General features: G+C 37.3%; 1 protein-coding gene across 7 annotated transcripts in view; it reads right to left on the bottom strand.

The window, feature by feature from the left end:
* The window catches only part of NF1 (neurofibromin 1), a 290,127-nt gene that overhangs the window by 14,674 nt on the left and 253,664 nt on the right, over positions 1 to 21,789 (bottom strand). For all 7 annotated transcript variants that reach the window (XM_003912563.5, XM_003912562.5, XM_009190060.4 and 4 more), the window contains 12 exons: positions 21,666 to 21,767; positions 19,848 to 19,988; positions 16,513 to 16,639; positions 13,897 to 14,028; positions 12,843 to 12,978; positions 10,745 to 10,902; positions 6,558 to 6,680; positions 6,036 to 6,166; positions 5,757 to 5,857; positions 4,544 to 4,686; positions 4,154 to 4,200; positions 2,496 to 2,712 (listed from right to left, as the gene is read on the bottom strand). In XM_003912563.5, coding sequence (XP_003912612.3) covers positions 2,496 to 2,712; positions 4,154 to 4,200; positions 4,544 to 4,686; positions 5,757 to 5,857; positions 6,036 to 6,166; positions 6,558 to 6,680; positions 10,745 to 10,902; positions 12,843 to 12,978; positions 13,897 to 14,028; positions 16,513 to 16,639; positions 19,848 to 19,988; positions 21,666 to 21,767 — 1,558 coding nt within the window. The remainder of the gene's footprint in view (positions 1 to 2,495; positions 2,713 to 4,153; positions 4,201 to 4,543; positions 4,687 to 5,756; positions 5,858 to 6,035; positions 6,167 to 6,557; positions 6,681 to 10,744; positions 10,903 to 12,842; positions 12,979 to 13,896; positions 14,029 to 16,512; positions 16,640 to 19,847; positions 19,989 to 21,665; positions 21,768 to 21,789) is intronic.

Here is a 21,789-nt window from a genome sequence, read left to right as displayed (position 1 = left end):
AACCCTTTCTCTGAATGTAGTAAAATAAACTGTCAAACCAATGACACACAACTGAGTGACAGGAAGAGCTGAACACCATGATACCACTTAATTCTATTACTTTTAAACCTCCTCATCTCTTCTGTGTATAGTCAGAGATTTCCAAGGTGTAGCAGTCTATTTATTCATCTTTGGAGAGTTAATGGAGGAGACACCATTAGTTTGAAACTGGAACCAAAGTCATAAAACCTATTCTGATTTTAATAAACAATTCTAAGTAAGAGGTTGTAGAGTAAGACTGTTTTACCAAAGCAAATGATCTGGCAAATAGCCAATTAACACTGGACATATGCAACTAATCAAATAGCAGAGAAACCTGTAATGGTTCTTTATTCTCATCCAGATTATTTTATTGTCTCCATTAGTGGGCAAAGATAGGCAGAAATTTCCCAAACAATTAGACTGGGTAAAAAAACTTAATAAAAAAACTAACCATTTTTGACATGTTTAACACAAATTTAGTAGCCCAAAAGGCAAAAAGCTTGGTTAAAATGAAGCAGACTTTAAAAACTTTTCAACTTTTGTTCAATAACCCAGAAAACAGTCCCACAGACAAAAAAGAACTGGTGGGCTTAAGGCAAGGCAGACAGAAGTAATGAATTAGCAATAAACAAACAAAAACAAGGAAATAGAGAAGGAGAAGGGAAAGTAGATAGATAATCAGACAGACAACAGACATGGAAGGCAATGAATGTAGTACAAAAGGGCCTGAACTTGGTTCTAGATAAGAACTATATAAAGCAGTTAACCTAGCTCTTCTAAAACTCAGTCTCCCCAACGTACACGATATTGTGAGCCTAAAACTAAATTACCTGTATGGTTCCCTAGCTCCAAAATGCTAAAGAGTTTATCAGCGGGGAAGCAGAAAGCAAGGAATTCAGTGGCTGCAGTATCTGTAAAAAAAGTAAATTTTAAGTTTTGCCCTGGCCTTCACAGCTGAAATGCTGATAACGGGCAAGACCAGAAGCAGACCCCAGGGCAGTGCTTCTCCGATTCCAGTGTGCATAAGAATTGCCTGGGGTATTTATTAACACACTGACTGCTGACTGGGCTCTACTTGGAGTTTTTTGTGCAGATCTGAGGTGAAACTCCAGCATCTGCATTTCTAACAAGCTCCCAAATGATGCTGTTGGTCTGGGATCACACTTGCAGAAACATTGTACTAGAGAGTTAGAGGCAGAGGGCAAACAAACCTTGTTACATGGGGAAAAAAGTTAGACTTCTCTTATTTCTGGGGGGAAGAAAAGGATTACCTGTAAGGCGACTGACAAATGTTGAAATAAAATTTGTTTCCTCTGCTGAGCAAAGCTTTGTTGTTAACCAGAATTTAATAGAATACAGTTAATTATGTAATAGTTTATAATATGAATTAGGTATTGCAAAATTCTTTAGAACCTTCAAAATTACATAAATTGAAATGTTCATGCAAAACCGGGATCATAAACTGGGAATTCTATTTATTGATCTTGAACATCACAGAATAGTTAGGTCATTTTTTTAAATTTATGCTAACACTTAAAAGAACTATATATAGTAACTTTTCCTTATAGAATGATGTGTTTCATAAGTGAACTTTTCAGATAATGGAACTTTAAACAACTAAAGTTTCTTTTATTTTTAACCATTTTAGAAGAGTATCTTTCTAAATAGAAAACACGACCATAACAAAAGCTTTCCTTCATTACTCACTGTCATCATAACACACACAATAGTGTTAAGTTCTATAATGAATAATGACCCTCCTGGGTCAACCAGTGTTGTATGAAACCATTCACTATGACACTGAATGAGTCCAGAGTTCTGTAGGTTTGCCATTTCTGCCATCTTGTTTATCTCAGTCCCACCTGAGCTATTAGCTATTAGTATTTCTCAGTGTATTCAAATCTAAGTTGCATTATGAATTGGTATGTATATGCTTATGGGCTTTAAGATGTTATTTTCTTGAGATGACTTTTTTGATTATTTACTTCCAGATTTTCAGGATGGTCTATGGATGGTTGAGTTATTGTTGGCAGCAGGAAAGTGAGGTACCTAATAGATTTTGTGTTTCTTCTTCTTCTTTTTATTTTTATTTTTTGATATAGTATGCTGTATCAGAGACAGAGGAAAGAGGCCCTTAGGGCAATGTTAGTATATCTAGTAAAGGAATTATAGTTCTGTTCACTTACAGAATAATGTGTTTTAAGTTACTCTTCCTGCCCACACTCTAGAAACTTGTCAACCTTGGAATATCATGTGGACATTTTAACATTTTACTGTCTTACATACAACTTGTCTGAAAGTAGAAAGCTTTATAGAGTAACAAAAGTCAAGTCAGTTACAAGGTAAAGAAGAAATGTAAGGTGAATCTCATAAGAAAAAGGAGCAAAATTTGCTATAAACTGATCACAAGAGAATTCCTAATGTTGGTATCTTATACTGTTGCTCAAAGTCATGTAAAGATCACATTTACTGACCTGGGGAATGCTGGGAAGTTGCAAGTGAGGTCATGGAATTAGAGAGGTTAAGGTTGGCAGTGATACTAAGCTGGCTCTGCAGTGCAGGAGGGTAAGGAGATGTGGGTGTCAGGAGGGATTCCTCACTGGTTTCTTCATCAATTCCAGGCAGGTACGTGTCAATCAAGGCATCAAGAAACTTAACAATAAGCTCAGCATAGTCTGGAATTTGTGTTTGCTGTAATGAAAACCAGGAAATTATTTTAGCTCCTTTTCTTTAAGTAAATCCCCATCTGAAGTCAAAAAGGTATTAATTTTGTTTGGACTTAATTTACTATTTTTCTTCCTTTGTATTACTTACCATTAAAAAAGGGGAGTAGAGTAATATTTATAGACTACCAGAGGACTTACAACAGGCAGGTCTATTCAGCTTACACTTAAAGCTTCCAGATGAACCTGCATTTTCTGAAAGCCATGCACAAGACAGACTGAATTTAATACTAAGGCAATACAATCATCAGGAATGATGTCTAGTCAATTTTCCAAAACAGAGAAAATGAGCAGAGCATCATCATTCCAGCTGCCATTTAGATTCTAATCACTAGACACTGTAAAGGGCTCAGAGGGTTACTGGCAATCAGAATGCAAAAACTTCTGTATGATATACTATTTCTGTAACTTCAGGCCCATTTTTTAAGTGACAACCTTTGCATGTCAACAGATATTCAGTAATAGTGAAAAGAAATAAACAAAATACCCAATTCTTAAAAACTGGAACAAGGTTTATATAATTCATATTGATTCAGCACCCCCTGTATCTAAAACACTGCACTAGGAACTGTTCAAGGGAAGAAACAGAAATCCTGCCTTCAAGGAACTTTGATCAATTTGGAAAAAGCCCACATACAGAGAAATGATTATATACATATTATGTAACACTACATAAACTAATGCCAATCAGAAAACAAACTGAGGCCAGGTGCAGTGGCTCATGCCTGTAATTCCAGTACTTTGGGAGGCCGAGGTGGGGAGATCATGAGGTCAAGAGATCAAGACCATCTTGGCCAACATGGTGAAACCCAAAATACAAAAATTAGCTGGGCGTGGTGGTGCATGCCTGTAGTCTCAGCTACTTGGGAGATGCGGAAGGAGAATTGCTCGAACGTGGGAGGCAAAGGTTGCAGTGAGCCAAGATTGCGCCATTGCACTCCAGCCTAGAGACAGAGTGAGACTCCGTCTCACAAAAACAAACAAACAAACGAAAAAAACTGAATAGGAGCAAATGAGGACAAATTCAGAGAGAAATGAATCTTATCTAATAGGCTGGAAATAAAATGGTAATGCTCCTTGCTAGTCATAAGCTATCTAAGTATGTGCATTAAGATTATCAAATACACAAGGGACTGTGGCAGAAAAGTATCACCGAGGTTTATGATACTCTTCTGAAAAGTCAAGCATAAGCTGACTTTGTTTGTAAAAGTGAATACACACCCCCCCCACACCGTGCTGCTTCCTGGAAAAAAACCTTGTGATGAGAAACTTTTTACAAAAGTAACATATGTGTTTATTGTGAATTATTATTCTGGTTTTCAGCATACTGTGTGTTCTTAAAACAAGCATACTAATTTGAACAGAAACCTTCATTTTGCCAAAAGTTAGAGAAAAATATATTTTCTTACCTTTGAAAAGGGTCCTGCAAACCGCCACAAGCCATTAAAACCAAAACCTGTAACAAATCAAATATCACTCTTATAACAAGCAAGATATCTTTTAATTGTAATAGAAATTAAATAAGTTTTATAGCTGATGATATGTAAACCCTATGTACACGTTGAAAACACGTTTTTAGAATATGTCAAAGCGACTAAAACCCACCTCAAATATACTCAGTATAAAAAGTTGTCAACCTGTTACATTGGACATACAATTGAGAGAGTAAAAAATGGAATATGGAAATAAAAGTATGAACAAGTCTATCCCTTATAAAGAATTCTGTAGTCAGTGCATTCTACAACAGTGCGCATGTTAGCAAGTTCATCAACCATCCTTCTCCAGATACATTTATTTACTTTGCAGGTAAGATGTTTGGTATTGTGGTGGGGATTCTTCATGGTACACCACACTCTGCACAATTCCATGGATTGGATTTAACAGATTTGGATCTTGGCACAGTGATAACAGGGTGTTGATCTTAGAGTCCAACAAATTATGCCTAAAAAAAAAAGTCAACAGAGGAACATTTTAGAGCAAAATTATGTAGTGGAAAACATAATATACATTCCCCAGAATAATGTGCTAAAATTGAAGGGAGATGAGTGCTTTTTACTTTCTGGGGCATTTCTTCATTTTCCAAATTTTCTACAATGAACATGTTTGTGTGTCTGTTTTTGTCTGTCTTTTGTTTTTAGTCACCAGGGAAGAAATGGTGAAAACAAACAACTGGTAGTGTCATATAACCGTGTGTAGCCATACACGGTAAATGTTTGCTTAAGACAAGGTTGGCTCTGTCTGCTACTTAGCATGCTTTAGTATTATTTCCATCTGTTGTATACTGACATGCACTTAGGAAGTTAAAACTAAATTTAGGATCTGTGCAAAACGAAAATAAAAAATTAAATTTAATGTTAATCAGAGCTTTTAAAAAAATGCTGAGTCAGATCAAATAGGGAAAGCAAAATAGTTTAGAGGGAGTGAAATACATGATCCAATTGAAACTTATGAAAAAAATTATTTCCAACCCGGCTACACTCCATTAATAAAAATAACTGAGTCCTAACTCTCTAAAATTCTAACATGAGGTTAAAAAAAAGAAAATAATGACATGATGTAGAAGGCCTAGATCAGGAAAAGAATTTATCTGAGGTATTTAAATTTGAATACTTTGAGGTTAATATTTTTAGTCCTTAAGAGAGAATAAAATTCACCTCTTTTGGTCAATGTCGTTTTCACTCAGATGTGGATAAATACAAAAGCTCTACTAAAAAGTAAACCAAAACAGGTATGCTGATTTAGATATAGCAGTCTAATAGTTTGCTTCTAAGTGAGGAAAATGAGCAATGATCATCAAAATAAACCACTTAAATAAACCAGTTTTTTTTAAACTTTCTAATAGATCTAATAGGTCAAAACTAATCTTAACCCTCATTAAATCTACTGTCTCAAAGCTAAAATCACTATCACAATATCTCATTTTGCCCTCTTTGCAACCAGTGCACATTACTGGGTAAGCATTTGACTTAAAGACAGGCACGAAGGTTAATTAAACCAAAAGGAGATACTTACACAACAGGAAATACTTTGGGAAACACAACACTGGCCTCTGCTAAGTATTCATAAAGAATTCGTTGATCAAACTCATCTGTGGTATATTTTACCAGTGTAGCCTGCCAAGATGCAAAAAAGTAAACACACAACATTTTTACTTTGTGGCTGAAATGTTATCTGTTTGGGTGAGAAGTAGAAGACTGTATCCTATTCATGTTTCTAATATTTAAGGGCCTCCTAAAAGTAGACTGGAATAAAAATTTGAGGGTGGGGGACTCAAAAAGGGGAAATCCTTACTAGAACAGTAAGAAGCAGCGCCTGGATTTTTGGATCAGTAAGTACTTCTTCATCCAAGAGAACATTTGATTCAGACACCGAAACCTTACGTAAATGTGGATGCTGTTGTGATGAGGAAATCCTCTGAGTTTCTGCAGTAAGACAGGGAATTAATGTGATCAGCTGTATTAATCAAACACCTGGATAATCACTTCACCTATTTCAATGTTACTTCTACAATTCAACAGCTTTCTTTAGTAGATACTTTAAATACTAACATAAACATCATATAGAATTACTATTCACCTATACAAAAGTTTTGGTTACTTATTTACAATGTTGTATATAATATATATGACTATTTTTTACACAAGCTTCAAGATAACTGTCATTTTAAGAATGGTAGAGTTTATCTTTTGAGAAATGGTAAATGTTTCTATATTTCATTCTAAAGATTCTAAGAAATAGCTGGAAAATAAACATGACTTTCATGTACTCTCCCACCTTATTTTCAACGATCTAGATCAATACTTTGTTTCTCACCCATTTCATAATCAGTTTCTGCTACTCTCCTCATTTTGGGGGGTGTTGTGATCCCTGATTCCATTTCTTGCCTTTTAGGAGCCTTTGTGTCTGATATCAAGTGATCAAAACTTTTCCTTGTTCCTATAAACAAAAGTTACAGAATATGGAAGTTCATTAACCACAATGTCTATAAATGGTATAAATGGGAATATACTAAAAAGAAAATGTTTGGACATAAAGTGTTTAAGCTTTCACTTAGGACTCAAAGAAAGCTCTAATATATCCCTGGAGCAGTTTCTTTCCTTTATTTTCCATCTTCTCAAAGGGTTTTGTTCCCATAGCTTTCCGTTTCAGGATAGGATGCACCTTACTGGTGCAAATTAAACTGAGATTATATTCTGTACACTGGAGGTAAACCAAACTACACTGGAGGTAAATCAACAAATATGATAACTGATAATAAATACAAGGGTAGGCATTATTCAGTACCAAAGGTCAACTATGTCTGACCAGTCTTTTCGGTTTAAAAAATGCTGCTGGTGGCAAGAACTACTCATTAATACATGAGTAATTTCCAAGCTTAGGAAAAAAGCAGAGTTTGATTTTAATTTTTTAAGCTTTGAAAAAAAGATATGCATGCCTGAAAATACTAAAAACCAGATACACTGGGAGATGCTTCAAAAATAGCAAGTAGCATTATCTCCCACTTGGCTTTTAGTTTCTCTATTCATGTAATCATGTATTAACACTATTTTTTTTTTTGGACAGGGTCTCGCTCTGTGGCCCAGGTTAGAGTGCAGTGATATGATCTCAGCTCACTGTAACCTCCGCGTCCTGGGCTCAGATGATCTTCCCACATCAGCCTCCCCAGTAGCTGGGACTACAGGCGCACACTACCACACCCAGCTGATTTTTCTATTTTTAGTACAGACAGGGTTTCTCCATGTTGCCCAGCCTGGTCTCGAACTCCTGGGCTCAAGCGATCCACCTGCCTTGGTCTCCCCAAAGTGCTGGGATTACAGGCATGAGCCACCAGGCCCGGCCAACAGTATTACTTTTTTAAAGCCAGAATTAAAGCCAATATAATAAAATCTGACAATTTAACACTTGAGAAATACAAAGTCTATTACCTCAAGAATTAACACGAATAACTATTCATAATAGTCATAAATACCAAGGCCAAATAATTTAACAGCCCAAAGGGATCTAGTCCAGCTTTTTCGTTTCATGCACATGTACACCGATGAAGCCATGAGCAGTTAAGTAATTAGTCTGAGGCAGCATGGCTAGGGATCTAGACAATGACCAGATGGAAAACTCAGGTTTTCTAAAACCAGTCAGTGCTTTCCATACTCCATGAGATTGGGACACTACTTTCTACATTTAGTTTTCCTTCCTTTCTCACTTGTCCTTTTTGTTTTATTCTCTGCATTCTTCCTGGAAGATCTCATTCTGCTTCCATAGCTTCAACTATCTGTGAGCTAATCAATTCTAAATGTTTACTCATCTACTTTCTTCCTGAATTCCAGGTACATCTTGTCGTTTATCTCTTAGTTATATACTCCTAGATGTCTTGAAAATATTCCAATATAATCAACCAACCTAAATTTATCATGTACTGTAAACATATTAGTCCTGATCTCTATGAATGGAATCACTATCCAGACAGTTTTTAAAACTAAAAACTTCTGACATCCTTCACGATCTTCTCCCCTTCCCCACCTGTAACAATTGGTCACTAAGTCATGTCCATTCTACTTCAGAAACCTACTCCAAACCTGATTTTTGTTTTTTTTGAGACAGGGTCTGACTATGCTGCCCAGGTCAGCCTCAAACAATCCTCCTGCCTTGGTCTCCTGAGTTCCTGGGACTATAGGTGTGTACCATTATGCCCAGCTCCAAACCTGCTGGTTCTTCTCCATTCTCTCATTGCGTCTGCCTTAGTGCGGGGTCCACACCATTTTTTTTTTTTTTTTTTTTTACTTGGACTGCTATATCAATTTTATTAAATGGTTCCCTTGCTAAAAATCTGTTCTTGTCTCTCCACATTGCTGTTAGAAAAACTTGGCGAAAATTAAAATTTGGTCATGTTCTTCCCCTACTTAAATAGCTCAGCTGAATGTGTGATAAAGGAAAAATCTCTTATCATGGCACACAGTCATTTCCAATCGAGTTCTAATCCTTCTTCTCATCTCATTTCCTACCCCATTCCCCATGACGCCATGATGTATCATGTTGCTTTCCTGCCTTTTCTTTACTCTTGCTATTCCCCACTGCCCTTAAACATACACCCCTACTTATCCTGTTGTCTATTTAGCAAGCATATATTAAATCTTTAGGACACAGCTCAAATGTTATCTCCTCGCTGCAGTTTTTTTTTCTTCTAATTTCCCCAGATCTCCAGTTTCCTCCATTAAGACATATCATTGTAATGGCACCTGGAATTGCTGTTGTGATTGGCTGATTATAAGTCTTGGACACAAATTACAAACTCTTCCAGGGCAGTTACCATATCTTTTTCACTTAGTACATGGGTTGAACGAATTCAATACTACATTTTTTTCTGAGGTTAGTTTTTCATTTACAACTTCATTGGCATGAAAATCCAGAATTACAAAACACAAAGTAACCAGGAAACTCCTAAAAGATTACTTATGGCAAGGTACTAACAGAAGGGAACTCAACAACAGTAACACACCTATGTGGCTAGTAACCGTGATTGACATTCACGGTTTCTATTTCTTTCATGGTTTACTGGCAGGTTATTTATGTTACAATTTGTTGTTTGTTCACTAATTTCCTTATGAACACAAACATTCTTCTAATATCTAAAGATATTAAATATGTTTGCATGGATAACTGAAATCTGTTGAACTATTCACAGTGTTGGCCACTGAAATATAGATCGCAATGTATTCCAGTAACAATTACAATTTTACCCAATGGAACAGAAGAACATCTCTGCATTTCCTCTGAGCAGCAATGTAAGATCAGTGTTTTTGTTTGTTTGTTTGGAGTCAGGGTCTCACTCTGTCACCCAGGCTAGAGTGCAGTGGTGCAATCTTGGCTCACTGCTACCCCTGCCTCCTGGGCTCAAGTGATCTTCGTGAGTAGCTGGGACTACAGGTGCTTGTCACCATGCCTAGCTAAGTTTTGTATTTTTTGTAGAGATGGGTTTTGTCATGTTGCCCAGGCTGGTCTTGAACTCCTGGACTCAAGCAATCCTCCCACCTGAGTCCCCCAAAGTACTGGGATTATGGGTGTGAGCCACTGCATCTGGCCTACTGGGTTCTTTCATTCATTTACTTTCAGTTACTAAAATGGAAATGAGTCTCGCAGCGTTTTAGGTGTACTTCTCAGAGACAAAAATTCTATAAATGTTGATGTAACTGAGCAATCTTAATTTCAAGAATCCTATCTTCTGGCTGGGCAAGGTGGCTCATGCCTGTAACCTCAGGACTTTGGGAGGCCGAGGAGGGCGGATCACCTGAGGTCAGGAGTTCAAGACTAGCCTGGCCAACATGGGAAAATCCCATCTCTACTAAAAATGCAAAAATTAGCCAGATGTGGTGATGTGTGCCTGTAATCCCAGCTACTATGGAGGCTGAGGCAGGAGAATTGCTTGAACCCAGGAGGCAGAGGTTGCAGTGAGCTGAGATTGTGCCACTGCACTCCAGCCTGGGTGAACACAAGACTCCATCTCAAAAAAAAAAAAAAAAAAAGAATCCTATTTTCTTTCAGTAACTGAAAAACATGTCTTATTGTCTTTTCAAAGAAAGCATGGCAAATAGTACTATTATAGCTTCATACCATATTCACATATTCTCTCAGACGATAATTTTGGGAAGTATTACAGTATATCATTAAATCCCCTGAGTGCAGCAAGACTCTTGCTTTCTTATAGGTGTTTATCTAATATGTCTCAGAGTTCCATTCCCTGCTGACCAGCCAAGGCAAAACAAAATAAGGAGAGTCATAATAGTCTAAGATGCAGAAAAAACCGTTTCAAGGCCCCATTCTCATTTCTCTATCTCAACTTATAATGCTTAACTGAGCTATCAAACTCTCTTTTAAATGGCATCAAAAACTTTGCTACATTGAGATGGAAAATTTTGATAATCTTGCAATTTCAAATAATTTTCCAAGAGTAAAAATATCTATTTTTTTAAATAATAAAAAAAACTACATAATTTAGATAAACTAACCAAGCAACTTCTTAGTGTTGGCCTGAGAAGGCTGCCCCATGTCCAAGCTCATGGATTTCCTGGCTCGGGGACTGGTCTGGCCGACAGTTGGATAGGTGGCTGCAAGGTATCCTTCAGAACCTTTGGGAGAGGACCATGGCTGAGTCTCCTTTAGTGTCCTGAAAGATTAAAACAATAGAGAAAAATTAATTAACATGGTGACAAATATAACCATTGTTTGCTCCTTCCAAGTGGCTGTCCTATTTCCTAACAACAGCAATCAATTAATTTTAAAACTGTACTTTAAAGGGCTTTAGGGTACAAACTCTTGTTGTATCCCCAGGAATTATCAACTTTCTTGCCATAGTATCTTGTACATAGTACATTTGGTGAGTACTGAACTCACCAAATGCTGAGCAAAAAGAACTGTACTGCAATTGTTAAAAGCTGACAAATAAAAAGGTACAGCAACAGGGGTGTCCAATCTTTTAGCTTCCCTGGGCCACAGTGGAATTAGAAGAATATTCCCGGCCACACATAAAATACACTAACACTAACTACAGATGATGAGCTTAAAAAAAAAATTGCAAAAATCTCATAATGTTTTAAGAAAGTTTACAAATTTGTGTTGGGCTGCATTCAAAGCCCTCCGGGGCTGGGTGCAGCCTGCGGGCCATGGGTTTGACAAGCTTGGTGTACAACATTATGTTTTAAAATACGTTTACATTGGCTGGGCGCTGTGGCTCATGCCTGTAATCCCAGCACTTTGGGAGGCCAAGGCGGGTGGATCACCTGAGTTCAGGAGTTCAAGACCAGCTTGCCCAACACGGTGAAACGTCATCTCTACAAAAATACAAAAAATAGCTGGGCATGGTGGTGTGCGCCTGTAATCCCAGCTACTCAGGAGGATGAAGCAGGAGAATCACTTGAACCCAAGAGGCGGAGGTTGTAGTGAGCTGAGATTGTGCCATTGCACTCCAGCCTACACGACAGAGTGAGACTCTGTCTCCAAGAAAATTAATAAATAAAAATAAATAAAATATGTTTACATTGTAGAATGGCTAAATCAAGCTAATTAACATATGTATTACCTCATATATTTATCTTTTGTGGTGAGAATACTTAAAATCTACTCTTGTAGCAATTTTCAAGTATAAAATGCATTGTTATTAACTGTAATTATGCTGATAAACGACCTTGAACTTATTGCACTGATTTTTTTTTTAAATCAGAAAAAATCAAGTCTAAACAGGCAACTGTTTAAAAACCAAGAAAATCAGACATTAATTTATAGTTTTGACAGGGGAACACAGGCAAACTATTTTACTCTTTCTATAACAAAAAGGGCATATCTCAAAGTAATATAATAATGGGACTGACAAAAGTAAGACTACTGAATACCAAGTACGTTTGAAAAATTTTTGCATACATTGTTAGAATCTTAAGGAAATTGTTGAAGTCTTTTTATCAAAAAGCAGGATGTTGATAAATGGAATGATATGAGTTTTGCGAACAGAAGATAACTTTTCTACATTCAACACTGTCCCTAAACCTTAAAGAAATTTTTTTTAGTTGAAAATACAGAAAAATCCCCCAACGATGCCATTTTCATGAAATTTCTCCAAATTATACTGAAAAATATATTACCCAAAACCATGTATAACAGATATAATTTTGACCATCTAAATCTACATTATAGAAAACATTAAATAACATATGAGTAAATACAACAAACGTGTTAGTATGTCTGTATTTTTACAAATCTGTATAGATTCGTTCTCTATCCAAGCACGTAATGTGTTGTTTATATTTTGCGTTAGTTTTTTTCCCCAGGTCCTTCCCCCACAACCTAATATTTTTCAAGAGCGTCTCTTTTCATTGTTCAATTGGTCTGTGCTTCACAGGCAAACTAATGTTAACATTAGCACAATTAGACTGGAAGAATAACTTTCCTACTAACCCACATAAAATACTACACATTTATAAAATGAGTTTTGACTTACACACTCTTCCTAGGCCAACTCTAGATTTCTCCCATATTACCTTCTAGATTACTCTGCTGCTTGCCTCCATTAGTTGGAACACTGAAACTTGATTATAGGAGAGTAAATCCACTTACCTATAGGTAGGATCACCATGATGAATGGGATATGTATCCATAGGAACATTTTCCATGGAAACATCACTAAGAAGAAGTGACTTTCTATGTTTTAGGCTGCAGCGACTTCGAACTTCTTCAGACACTGTAAGTAAAGCTAAAAGGAAAATGGTGGTAGGTTAAAAAATTTAACAAATCACAAGTGTGACTTAAAACAGGATGAACTTACAGTCTCCTAAAGAGGATAATACCTGTTAAATGTGCACATATTTTGGAAGACTACATAAACATGAAATATACAAAGAGATTTAATAAGCATCTTTTATTTTCCAAGTGCTTTAATGTACATTTGATTTTAACAAACACAAAGTAGGCAGGGCAGGTATTATTAAGTTGAGTGAGAACAAATACAGAGATGTTAAATGATTTGCTCAAGGTGATATGGTTCAAACAAAAAAGTTGAACAAACAGAAGTCTGTGAAACTGAGAATCAGCACTTTCCATCAAACAACTACATTCAAGAATTGTACATAAGTGCTAAGTGTTGCTGAGTAGAGAAACAAAAATCAGATAAGAGCAAACAGGAGGCTTTAATGGAATGGTGGGGATAGGGCAGACATTCCAGATAAAATCACATAAGGAATGAATATTGAAGAGGCAGTCCCTTGTAGGAGATGGCAAGTAGATTAGCTTAAAATAGCTCATCCATTTGGAGTGGTGATAAAAAATGAAGCTCATGAAATCTGGAGAAAGATAACAGAACTGAGAAGGCTATTTAAGGGCCCAGGATGCTAGACTGAAGCATTCAGATTTTATGACGGATAACAGAGAGCCGCTGTTGTGTCCTGAACCAAAGATGACCAAGGGAACACATTTCAGATTTTAATGGGAATTAAATTTATTCCTACAGAAAAATGTTCTGGCAAAACTCTCAAAATTTTAATCACTAAAGGACTAGATTGTGAACTTTCTACTCTGCCAAGCAATCGCCAAAAACCTATAGGTATTTGCACTTTTGGGGTGATCCTTACATATAGCTGTAGCAAGATTAATTTTGTTTATTTTGTGTTTTTACCTGCTAAGTAGGCCACGCTCTGTGTATTCACTTCAAATTTGTCACAATTCCTGTGTTTGTTAACCAGAGTTAGTAGTGTATGTAAAATTCTGACTGTTCTTGCAACAATGGCAGGTGAAGGATGCCTGTACCCTACAAAAAAACAAACAAACAAGTAAGAATTAATTTTTTGAACAAGTATCTGCTGAGGTCTTCTTCCCTTTGACTAACAACTCTGCAAGGAAAGGAAGTATAACTCCTACTTTCCAAGAATAGCCATTTGGGAAGGTAAAACATACATATGTGAATGTGAATAATTAACTATGTATAAGATTAAGTACCAAAAATGTGTAGAATATAATAATATTCCCTAGAACTCTATAGTACTCCAGGAAAAGGAAAATTAAAAAACATGATAGTCTTTCAGATCTTCTATTTCCTAAAGCAGCACAGGTATTAAAAAAAAAATCTATGTATTAGAATTCTCCTTAAGATTTCTTTTGAAAATAGAGTTATTTTACAAAAACACTTTTAATTAAAAGAAAACCTGATGACATAGGAAGTATATGCTCTAACAGCCCAAAAAATAGGGTTGATTAGAGGATAAATTTGATCTTTGGCCAGCTTTTAATCATTAATGCTACCCCCATTTAAAAATAGGTGATTTGAACATGGAAAGTATCTGGTATTCTTGTCTTTTAAGACAGAGTCTCACTCTGTCACACAGGCTGGAGTGCAGTGGTAGGATCTTGGCTCACTGCAACCTCTGCCTCCCAGGTTCAAGCAATTCTTGTGCCTCAGCCTCCTGAGTGGCTGGAACTACAGGTGTGCACCACCTCACCTGGCTAATTTTTGCATTTTTAGTAGAGATGGGGTTTCACCATGTTGGCCAGGCTGGTCTTGAACTCTTGGCCTCAAGCAATCCGCCTGCCTCAGCCTCCCAAAGTGTTGGGATTACAGGCGTGAGCCGCTGTGCCCAGCCTGGTATTCTTCTAGATATAAAGAATAAGTAAGCACTTTATTAGCCCAGTTGCAATTACTTATCTTGGTATCCTTTAGTAAGCGTAGTATTTTTTGAGAAATCCCTACTGACCTTAGAGATTAACACTGTCAATATTTTTTGTAGAAATTTCCTAAGAAAGTGAAATCAAATGCATACATTCATAGTAGTGGGTGTATGCATCTCTCTCTCTCTCTCTCATAAAAACTGGGGGAATCTCCATGGTCCCTCAAGCCTAAGATTTAAATTGATACAAAATTGTTGACTCAAGCTATAGCTTGAATCTCTATTGTGGCCAAATCCACTGCTGAGACCACTGGGGTTCATGCCAGCTCCTTCTCCCAGGTCTTACTTTACCCTGCTTTGCTTCTGACCCACCACTACATGCTGTTCCTATTAACTGCAGTCTCTGGCCATGACTGCCCCATGTTAATGAACCAAAGTTAACAGGCTGTGAAGTCAGCAATGGGGAATAAAACCAGGTTAGGAAGTGAATGAGCTGGCTCTGAGGAATAGCTGGAGATCACTGGCTATAAGCAATATAGAAAGGGGTGAGGATAGGGTACCAGAAAGGTGAGATACAATGGTATAAAATAATAGTATTAATCAACAATAAACTATAAACAGGTTGAAGAAAATCTGTGATCATCTCTTAACATTTTCTAATATAAATTATTCAAATAACACTCAGTGATTTACAGTCTGTTTTATTTTGAAAATCAGTAAGACACTTAGGTATTGTTACTATTAATAATAATACAGCTATTATAAGACTCAGTATGTAGGTTTTTTAGGAATCAACTCTGTGGTCTTTTTTTTTTGAGGCAGGGTCTCACTCTGTCACCCGGGCTGGAGTGTAGTGGCATGATCATGTTCCACTGCAGACTTGACCTCCTGGGCTCAAGTGATTCTCCCTCCTCAGCCTCCCAAGTAGCTGGGACTACAGGCATGTGCCACCACACCTCGCTAATGTTTTGTATTTTTTGTAGAAAGGGGGTTTCACCATATTGCCCAGGCTGGTCTCAAACTCCTGAGCTCAAGACTTGATCCTTCTGCTTCGGCCTGCCAGAGTGCTGGGACTACAGGTTTGAGCCACCATACCCAGCCAGAATAAACTCTTTGATTTTTCAGGCAAATATGATATTTGATATGGAAATGAGGCTCTCATAAAACACATATTGAACAAAACACAACTCATTAGGACAGATATAGTTTGCATTTATTTATTTATTTATTGAGACAAAGTCTCACTCTGTTACCTAGGTTGAGTGCAGTGGTGTGATCATGGCTCACTGTAGCCTCGACTTCCCAGGCTCAAGCAATCCTCCCATCTATGCCTCCTAAGTAGCTGGGACTACAAGCACGTGCCATCGTGTCTGGCTAATTTTTTTCTGTAGAGATGAAGTCTCACTATGTTGCCCAGGCTGGTCTCAAACTCCTAGCCTCAAGTGATCCTCCTGCCTCAGCCTCCCAAAGTGTTGGTATTACAGACGTAAGCCACCACGCCCGGCCTAGTTTGCATTTAAAGTAAGACATATGGGCTAACTTACTTCAATTTATTTCAAGTAATCACTTACTCAAATTACTTTTGGTTTCTTAATACTATTTCATAAAAATATTCTAACATAGGCTTTTACCTTTTAAAAGGTGTCCAACCAATGCAAAGTTAAAGTTAGAGTTGAAATTGAGTCCAACAAAATGATCCATTTGCTTGCAGTGCCACTCCAGAGGATTCCGGATTGCCATAAATACTTCCTCTGGACTCTATTAAAGATAATCATGAGATGGTTGATGAGGTTCACACAGTAGCTTTCTTTAAAGGCTCACTTAATTGGTTTTTGTGTTCAATAGTATGACAAGATAAGTAATCCTTTCAATCTGAGAGAAATTATTTTCAGTTGACTGCAGAAAAACCACAGAACATTTTAGCTACTACAAATTAACTGATGCAAGACAGTCAAACATATGAATAAGAAGATGGTGGAAGATGAAATCACTTTTATTTACAATACAAAATAAATAACTGTCAATTTACATCCTGGTGACTTTTAACATGCTTATTAACTCTTGATGCCTAGCATCCTAAGGGCACCAGAATCAGTATTAGCGCCTGCTACTGGGCTGTTCTGAAGATGAAAATACCGAGGCAGACGCCCCATTTGCAATGCTCCATTTGCAAATACTCTTTTTTTTGAGACGGAGTCTCACTCTGTTGCCCCGGCTGGAGTGCAGTGGCACCATCTTGGCTCACTGCAACCTCCTGGGTTCAAGTGATCCTCCCACCTCAGCCTGCCAGGTGACTGGAATTACAAACACGTGCCACCGTGGCTAATTTTTGTATTTTTAGTAGAGACAGGGTTTCACAATGTTGGCCAGGCTGGTCTCAAACTCCTGACCTGAAGTGATCCTCCCAACTCGGCCTCCCAGAGTGCTGGAATTACAAGCATGAGCCACTGCACCCAGCCAATCTGCAAATATTCTTAACATATAAATAGCCAACAACTAGATATCACTGACCACCATTGTCCCAAAATAGTTCTAGAAAAAGGGCAATGAGAATTAGGAAAGAGGGGTTCTAGTCTCAAAACAGATGTACAAACACGGGCAAGTGACTTAACTTCTTAGTTCCTTTCTAATTTGCAAAATGGAGGTCTGATTAATAAACTCCATAAGACCTCCTACTCCTAAAATTTTGTGTCCATATATCTCAGACCCATAGCTGTTTCAGGTTCACACTACACCTGGTAGTCTGAACTAATAATGTTTAGACCAAGTATCTTTACACTTAAAACCATAATCCTGTTCTTTCTACCCACAGTTCAGTTAATTTCACTTCAGGCACATCTCATTGTATATACACATTCTTTTAAAAACATTCCCCTCTTTTCTCCTAGACACTTCCCATTTTTATCCAAAGACAAAAGGGACATAATTTCACACTATTTTATTCTCTCCTCTATTCTCTATGAACTAAAATCCAACCCCAATCAGATCTCCATTTTACAAATTAGAAAGGAACTAAGAAGTAACTTGTGTAGGGAGACCCCTGAAACTATTGCTACAGAATCAAAGAGGAAATGCTCCTGATTATTGTAAATACAAAATTGCATGCAGGATTGTGTAAAGAAAATGCCAGGATGGACTGCCAGAATGAGCCAACAGCATGTGATGTGCTTTCCCCCTGCAGAGAGCCTATGAACAGATGTGCAGTCAGGGAGGTTTCACATCACCAAGATTCCTATCCCAGAAAAGCAGATGTTCATAGCTCTAGGAATGGAATGCGACCCTTGTGGAGAGCCTATAAACGGACACATGAGGGGTGCCTGTTCATATGGGTAAGATAGGGCTATAAATGCCCTCATCTTGCCACAGCTCTTCTAGGCCTCTTTAGGGTTAAGGCATACTCCCTTCTGAGAATTTCTGGTCTAACAGGTTGTCTAGCTTCACATCCTGTTTCTATGGATTGTTTGTAACCAGCTTTTGCTGCAACTGTTACTGCTGATTAATATCTTACTAATCAGAGGTTATGGAGAGACTGTGCTTCTGTTTTAAGGCTCTGTTAGAAATTACTGATGCACACACTGTATTATAAATTCTTATCTCTGTATACTGTACTTCTGCATACAGATACTATGTTAAAGAATTACTTTCACCCCATGTGACCATCTCACCTCATAATCAAATGACCCTAAATCCCTCACTAACCTACCCCCGCCCTCACTAAACTTAATAATAAATGCTGGTACATCCAGTGCATTGACGGCATCACAGGACCAGAAGGCGGTGACCCCCCTGGACCCAGCTTTTACTATCTTGTGTGTGTCTATTATTTCTCGACCTGCCAATCTGCCTGGGAACAAAGAGCGAGCCCCGTTGCATTGCAGGCTGCTGGCCAGATCCCGCAACAAACTTGCCCATGTTCATATATATACACACATACACACACACACCACTAGCACCCCTCCTAACATTTATTAACCTTAACTAGAGTTGGATTTTATATATGTTTTTTATATACACACACACACACACACTTTATATATGTATGCACATACATTACATATATATGTGTGTGTATAATATATGTATACACACATTTTTTTTTTTGGAGACAGGGTCGCGCTCTGTTGCCCAAGTTGGAGTGCAGTGGTGTGATCTCAGCTCATTGCAAGCTCTGCTTCTCAGACTCAAGCAATCCTCCTACCTCACCTCCCAAGTAGCTGGGATTACAGATGCATGCTACCATGCCCAGCTAATTTTTGCCTTTTTTGTAGAGATGGGGTTTTGCCATGTTGCCCAGGCTGGTCTCTAACTCCTGAGCTCAACTGATCCACCTGTCTTGGCCTCTCAAAGTGCTGGGATTACAGGTGTGAACCACAATTCCTGGCCACTAATGGTATATTTTAAAGTAAGATTAGACAGAAGGAAAAAACTAGTAAAATTAAGTACCCAAAAGTTTCCTTTAGACTCTCCAGCTTCCTTATCTACTATGAATTATACCTATTTTTCATTAAGTGGCATTATTAAGTAAAAATAAGATTACTTTTATATTATTTCTTCACTTGTGAAATGGGTGGCAGAGAATGCTAACCTTTACCTTAAGGTTATGAAAATTAAAAATAATAGTGCTTAGCATATAGCCTGGCATGGTAGCTATTATTACCATGTATTATTTATCCTCATTCTATAAGGATAATCATGTATTATTTATCCTTATTCTGGAATTCTACTAGTATTAGGCCAGTACTTTTTTTTTGTTTTTTTTTTTGCTATTTTTGTATAAAAAATATGCATTTGAGTTTACATAGTTCTTTATGAGCTGGTAAGGAAATATACTCGCAATAAGTTACATTAAAGAAATTCATATTTAAGTTATGGACTTCTTGTGATTTTAAAAGAATAGCAACAATAAAAGATGGAAGAGTATTCTAAATTTGAGTAATCTAGGAACCTCAAGGGAAAGCTTGCTTACCTTGTCATTGAATATACGGAGACTATCTAAAGTATGCAGGTTTTGTTCAAGAAGTGCCGTGCCTGCTGAATACAAGTTGACTTCATCAAGCTGCAGCACAGCCACAGCTACCCAAAAGAGGGCTTTGTGCAGAGGTGAGTCCTGGCAAAGGAGACACGTTTGAGGCTAGTAAGATGAATTATGATGTAGTCTCTTTCAAAACACACTGCAGTAAAAAATAAAGCAGCTTATCTTCCTAAATTACCCAGGTTTTCTCTTTTGGGGAAGATAAAGATACAGGTAAGCTCTTCACCTTTCCATATGCATAACTAAAGACACTGTTAGCTGGACTGAGAGCATTACTTAGCACCTCCTTTGACTTCTCCCTGTTCTTTGACTTCTAAATCCAGTCACCAAGGTTTGTCGATTCTTCTAGAGTAGTCTCTTTTGTATCTGTCATTTCTTTCTTATTGCTAATGACATTACCACATGCCAACCTTCTTTATTATAAAGGTGGATTCTTTTTACCTCAGTTTCTCCCTACTCCAATCCACTGTGCACACTATCACCAGGATCTAAGTCCTGCTTTCATCACATGACTTGCCTGCTTAAAAACTGTACATTTCCAAACTCTTTTCTGAACAATGCTGAATATGGGATGAGGTCTATCCAGTCCTCACAACTTTCCCTCTCTTGATTCCTTTGAAAAGTTTCTCCATTACAACTAGAATGTTCTACCCACCTTCCCTCCATTGTCCCGGCATTCTTGTGCAGCTCTCTCCCCTTCTCTCTACCTACATTAACTCCTATGTTTCCCTTTAACTTTAGTTTAAACTCTGTCTTTTCAACTTCTTGTCACTCTTAACCAGTATGGTAATCTCTTGCTGCTCCGAATTAAAAGCATGTGTTATTGGCAATCCTTATTTAGCACTGTGATATTAGGGAAAATACATGGACTTTAGAGTCAAATAGTATCGCATTAGAATCATGGTTCTTTTATTAGGTATGTGACCTTGGGCAAGTTATTTAGCCCTTCTGAGCTCATTTTCACTTATAAGATGGGGACCAGAGAACCATTTTGTATAATATAAAATTAGGATGTTTGTAGACAAACCAGGAATATAACAGGTATTTATTTCTCTGTTATCTCTCCCAAGTCTGGCATACCTTTGTACTCAAATCACAGAATTAAACTACTTTAGAACTGGAGGGTAACACTATGCCATTATCTAATCTAAGATTTTTCATTTTATTAATATGAAAACATGTCCAGATATATTAAATATAAAAATGGGTTAAGCTCAGATGGCCACATCATTTTACTCCTTTTAAATATCATCTTCATTTGGCACCCAAACTCTTATGATGATCAAGTATACTTCTCTCAGCTCTAATTTCTCCATAGTAATAATCACTAACATACTATGTATTTGGTTTACTTTATTATCCACTCACTCCCCAACCTCCACACTCACCCCAGAAAGTAAGCTCCATGAGAGCAGTGAGTTTTATGGGCTTTGTTAGTACTCTATCTCTAGCGCCTGAAACAGTCCTTGGCAATAGCAGATAATCAATACTTATAAGATAAAATAATTAAGAATATATACCTATCTTTCCTTTAGCACTGATGAGACAAAAAACTTATAAGCACTTGAGAACATACTAGCCATACTTACTCTTCTCCTAATATAACTACTTCAAACAACTAAGAGGTTCTACTTTAACTATAGCTTTTTCATTATAACTTATTCTCATCTTATTTTCTAAACTCTTTGAAAGAAAGTAAAATTCAACACTGATACCCAAAATGAATGTGCTCATTTTCTGTACAGTAATTACCTTATTAAGAAGTGGCTGTAATTTGGTTAGTGCTATTACTGTAGCTTCTATCAGAACTTGACTGTTGTAAGTATCAGGTCCTTTTAAGCAACTCTCAAGTGCCTTTTAGGAAAACAGAATTTTT

Source organism: Papio anubis, chromosome 17 (genome assembly GCF_008728515.1).
Source record: "Papio anubis isolate 15944 chromosome 17, Panubis1.0, whole genome shotgun sequence".
Taxonomy (NCBI): Eukaryota; Metazoa; Chordata; class Mammalia; order Primates; family Cercopithecidae; genus Papio; species Papio anubis.
Note: the sequence above shows the minus strand (reverse complement) of the source record. Positions and strands in the feature narration are given on the sequence as shown.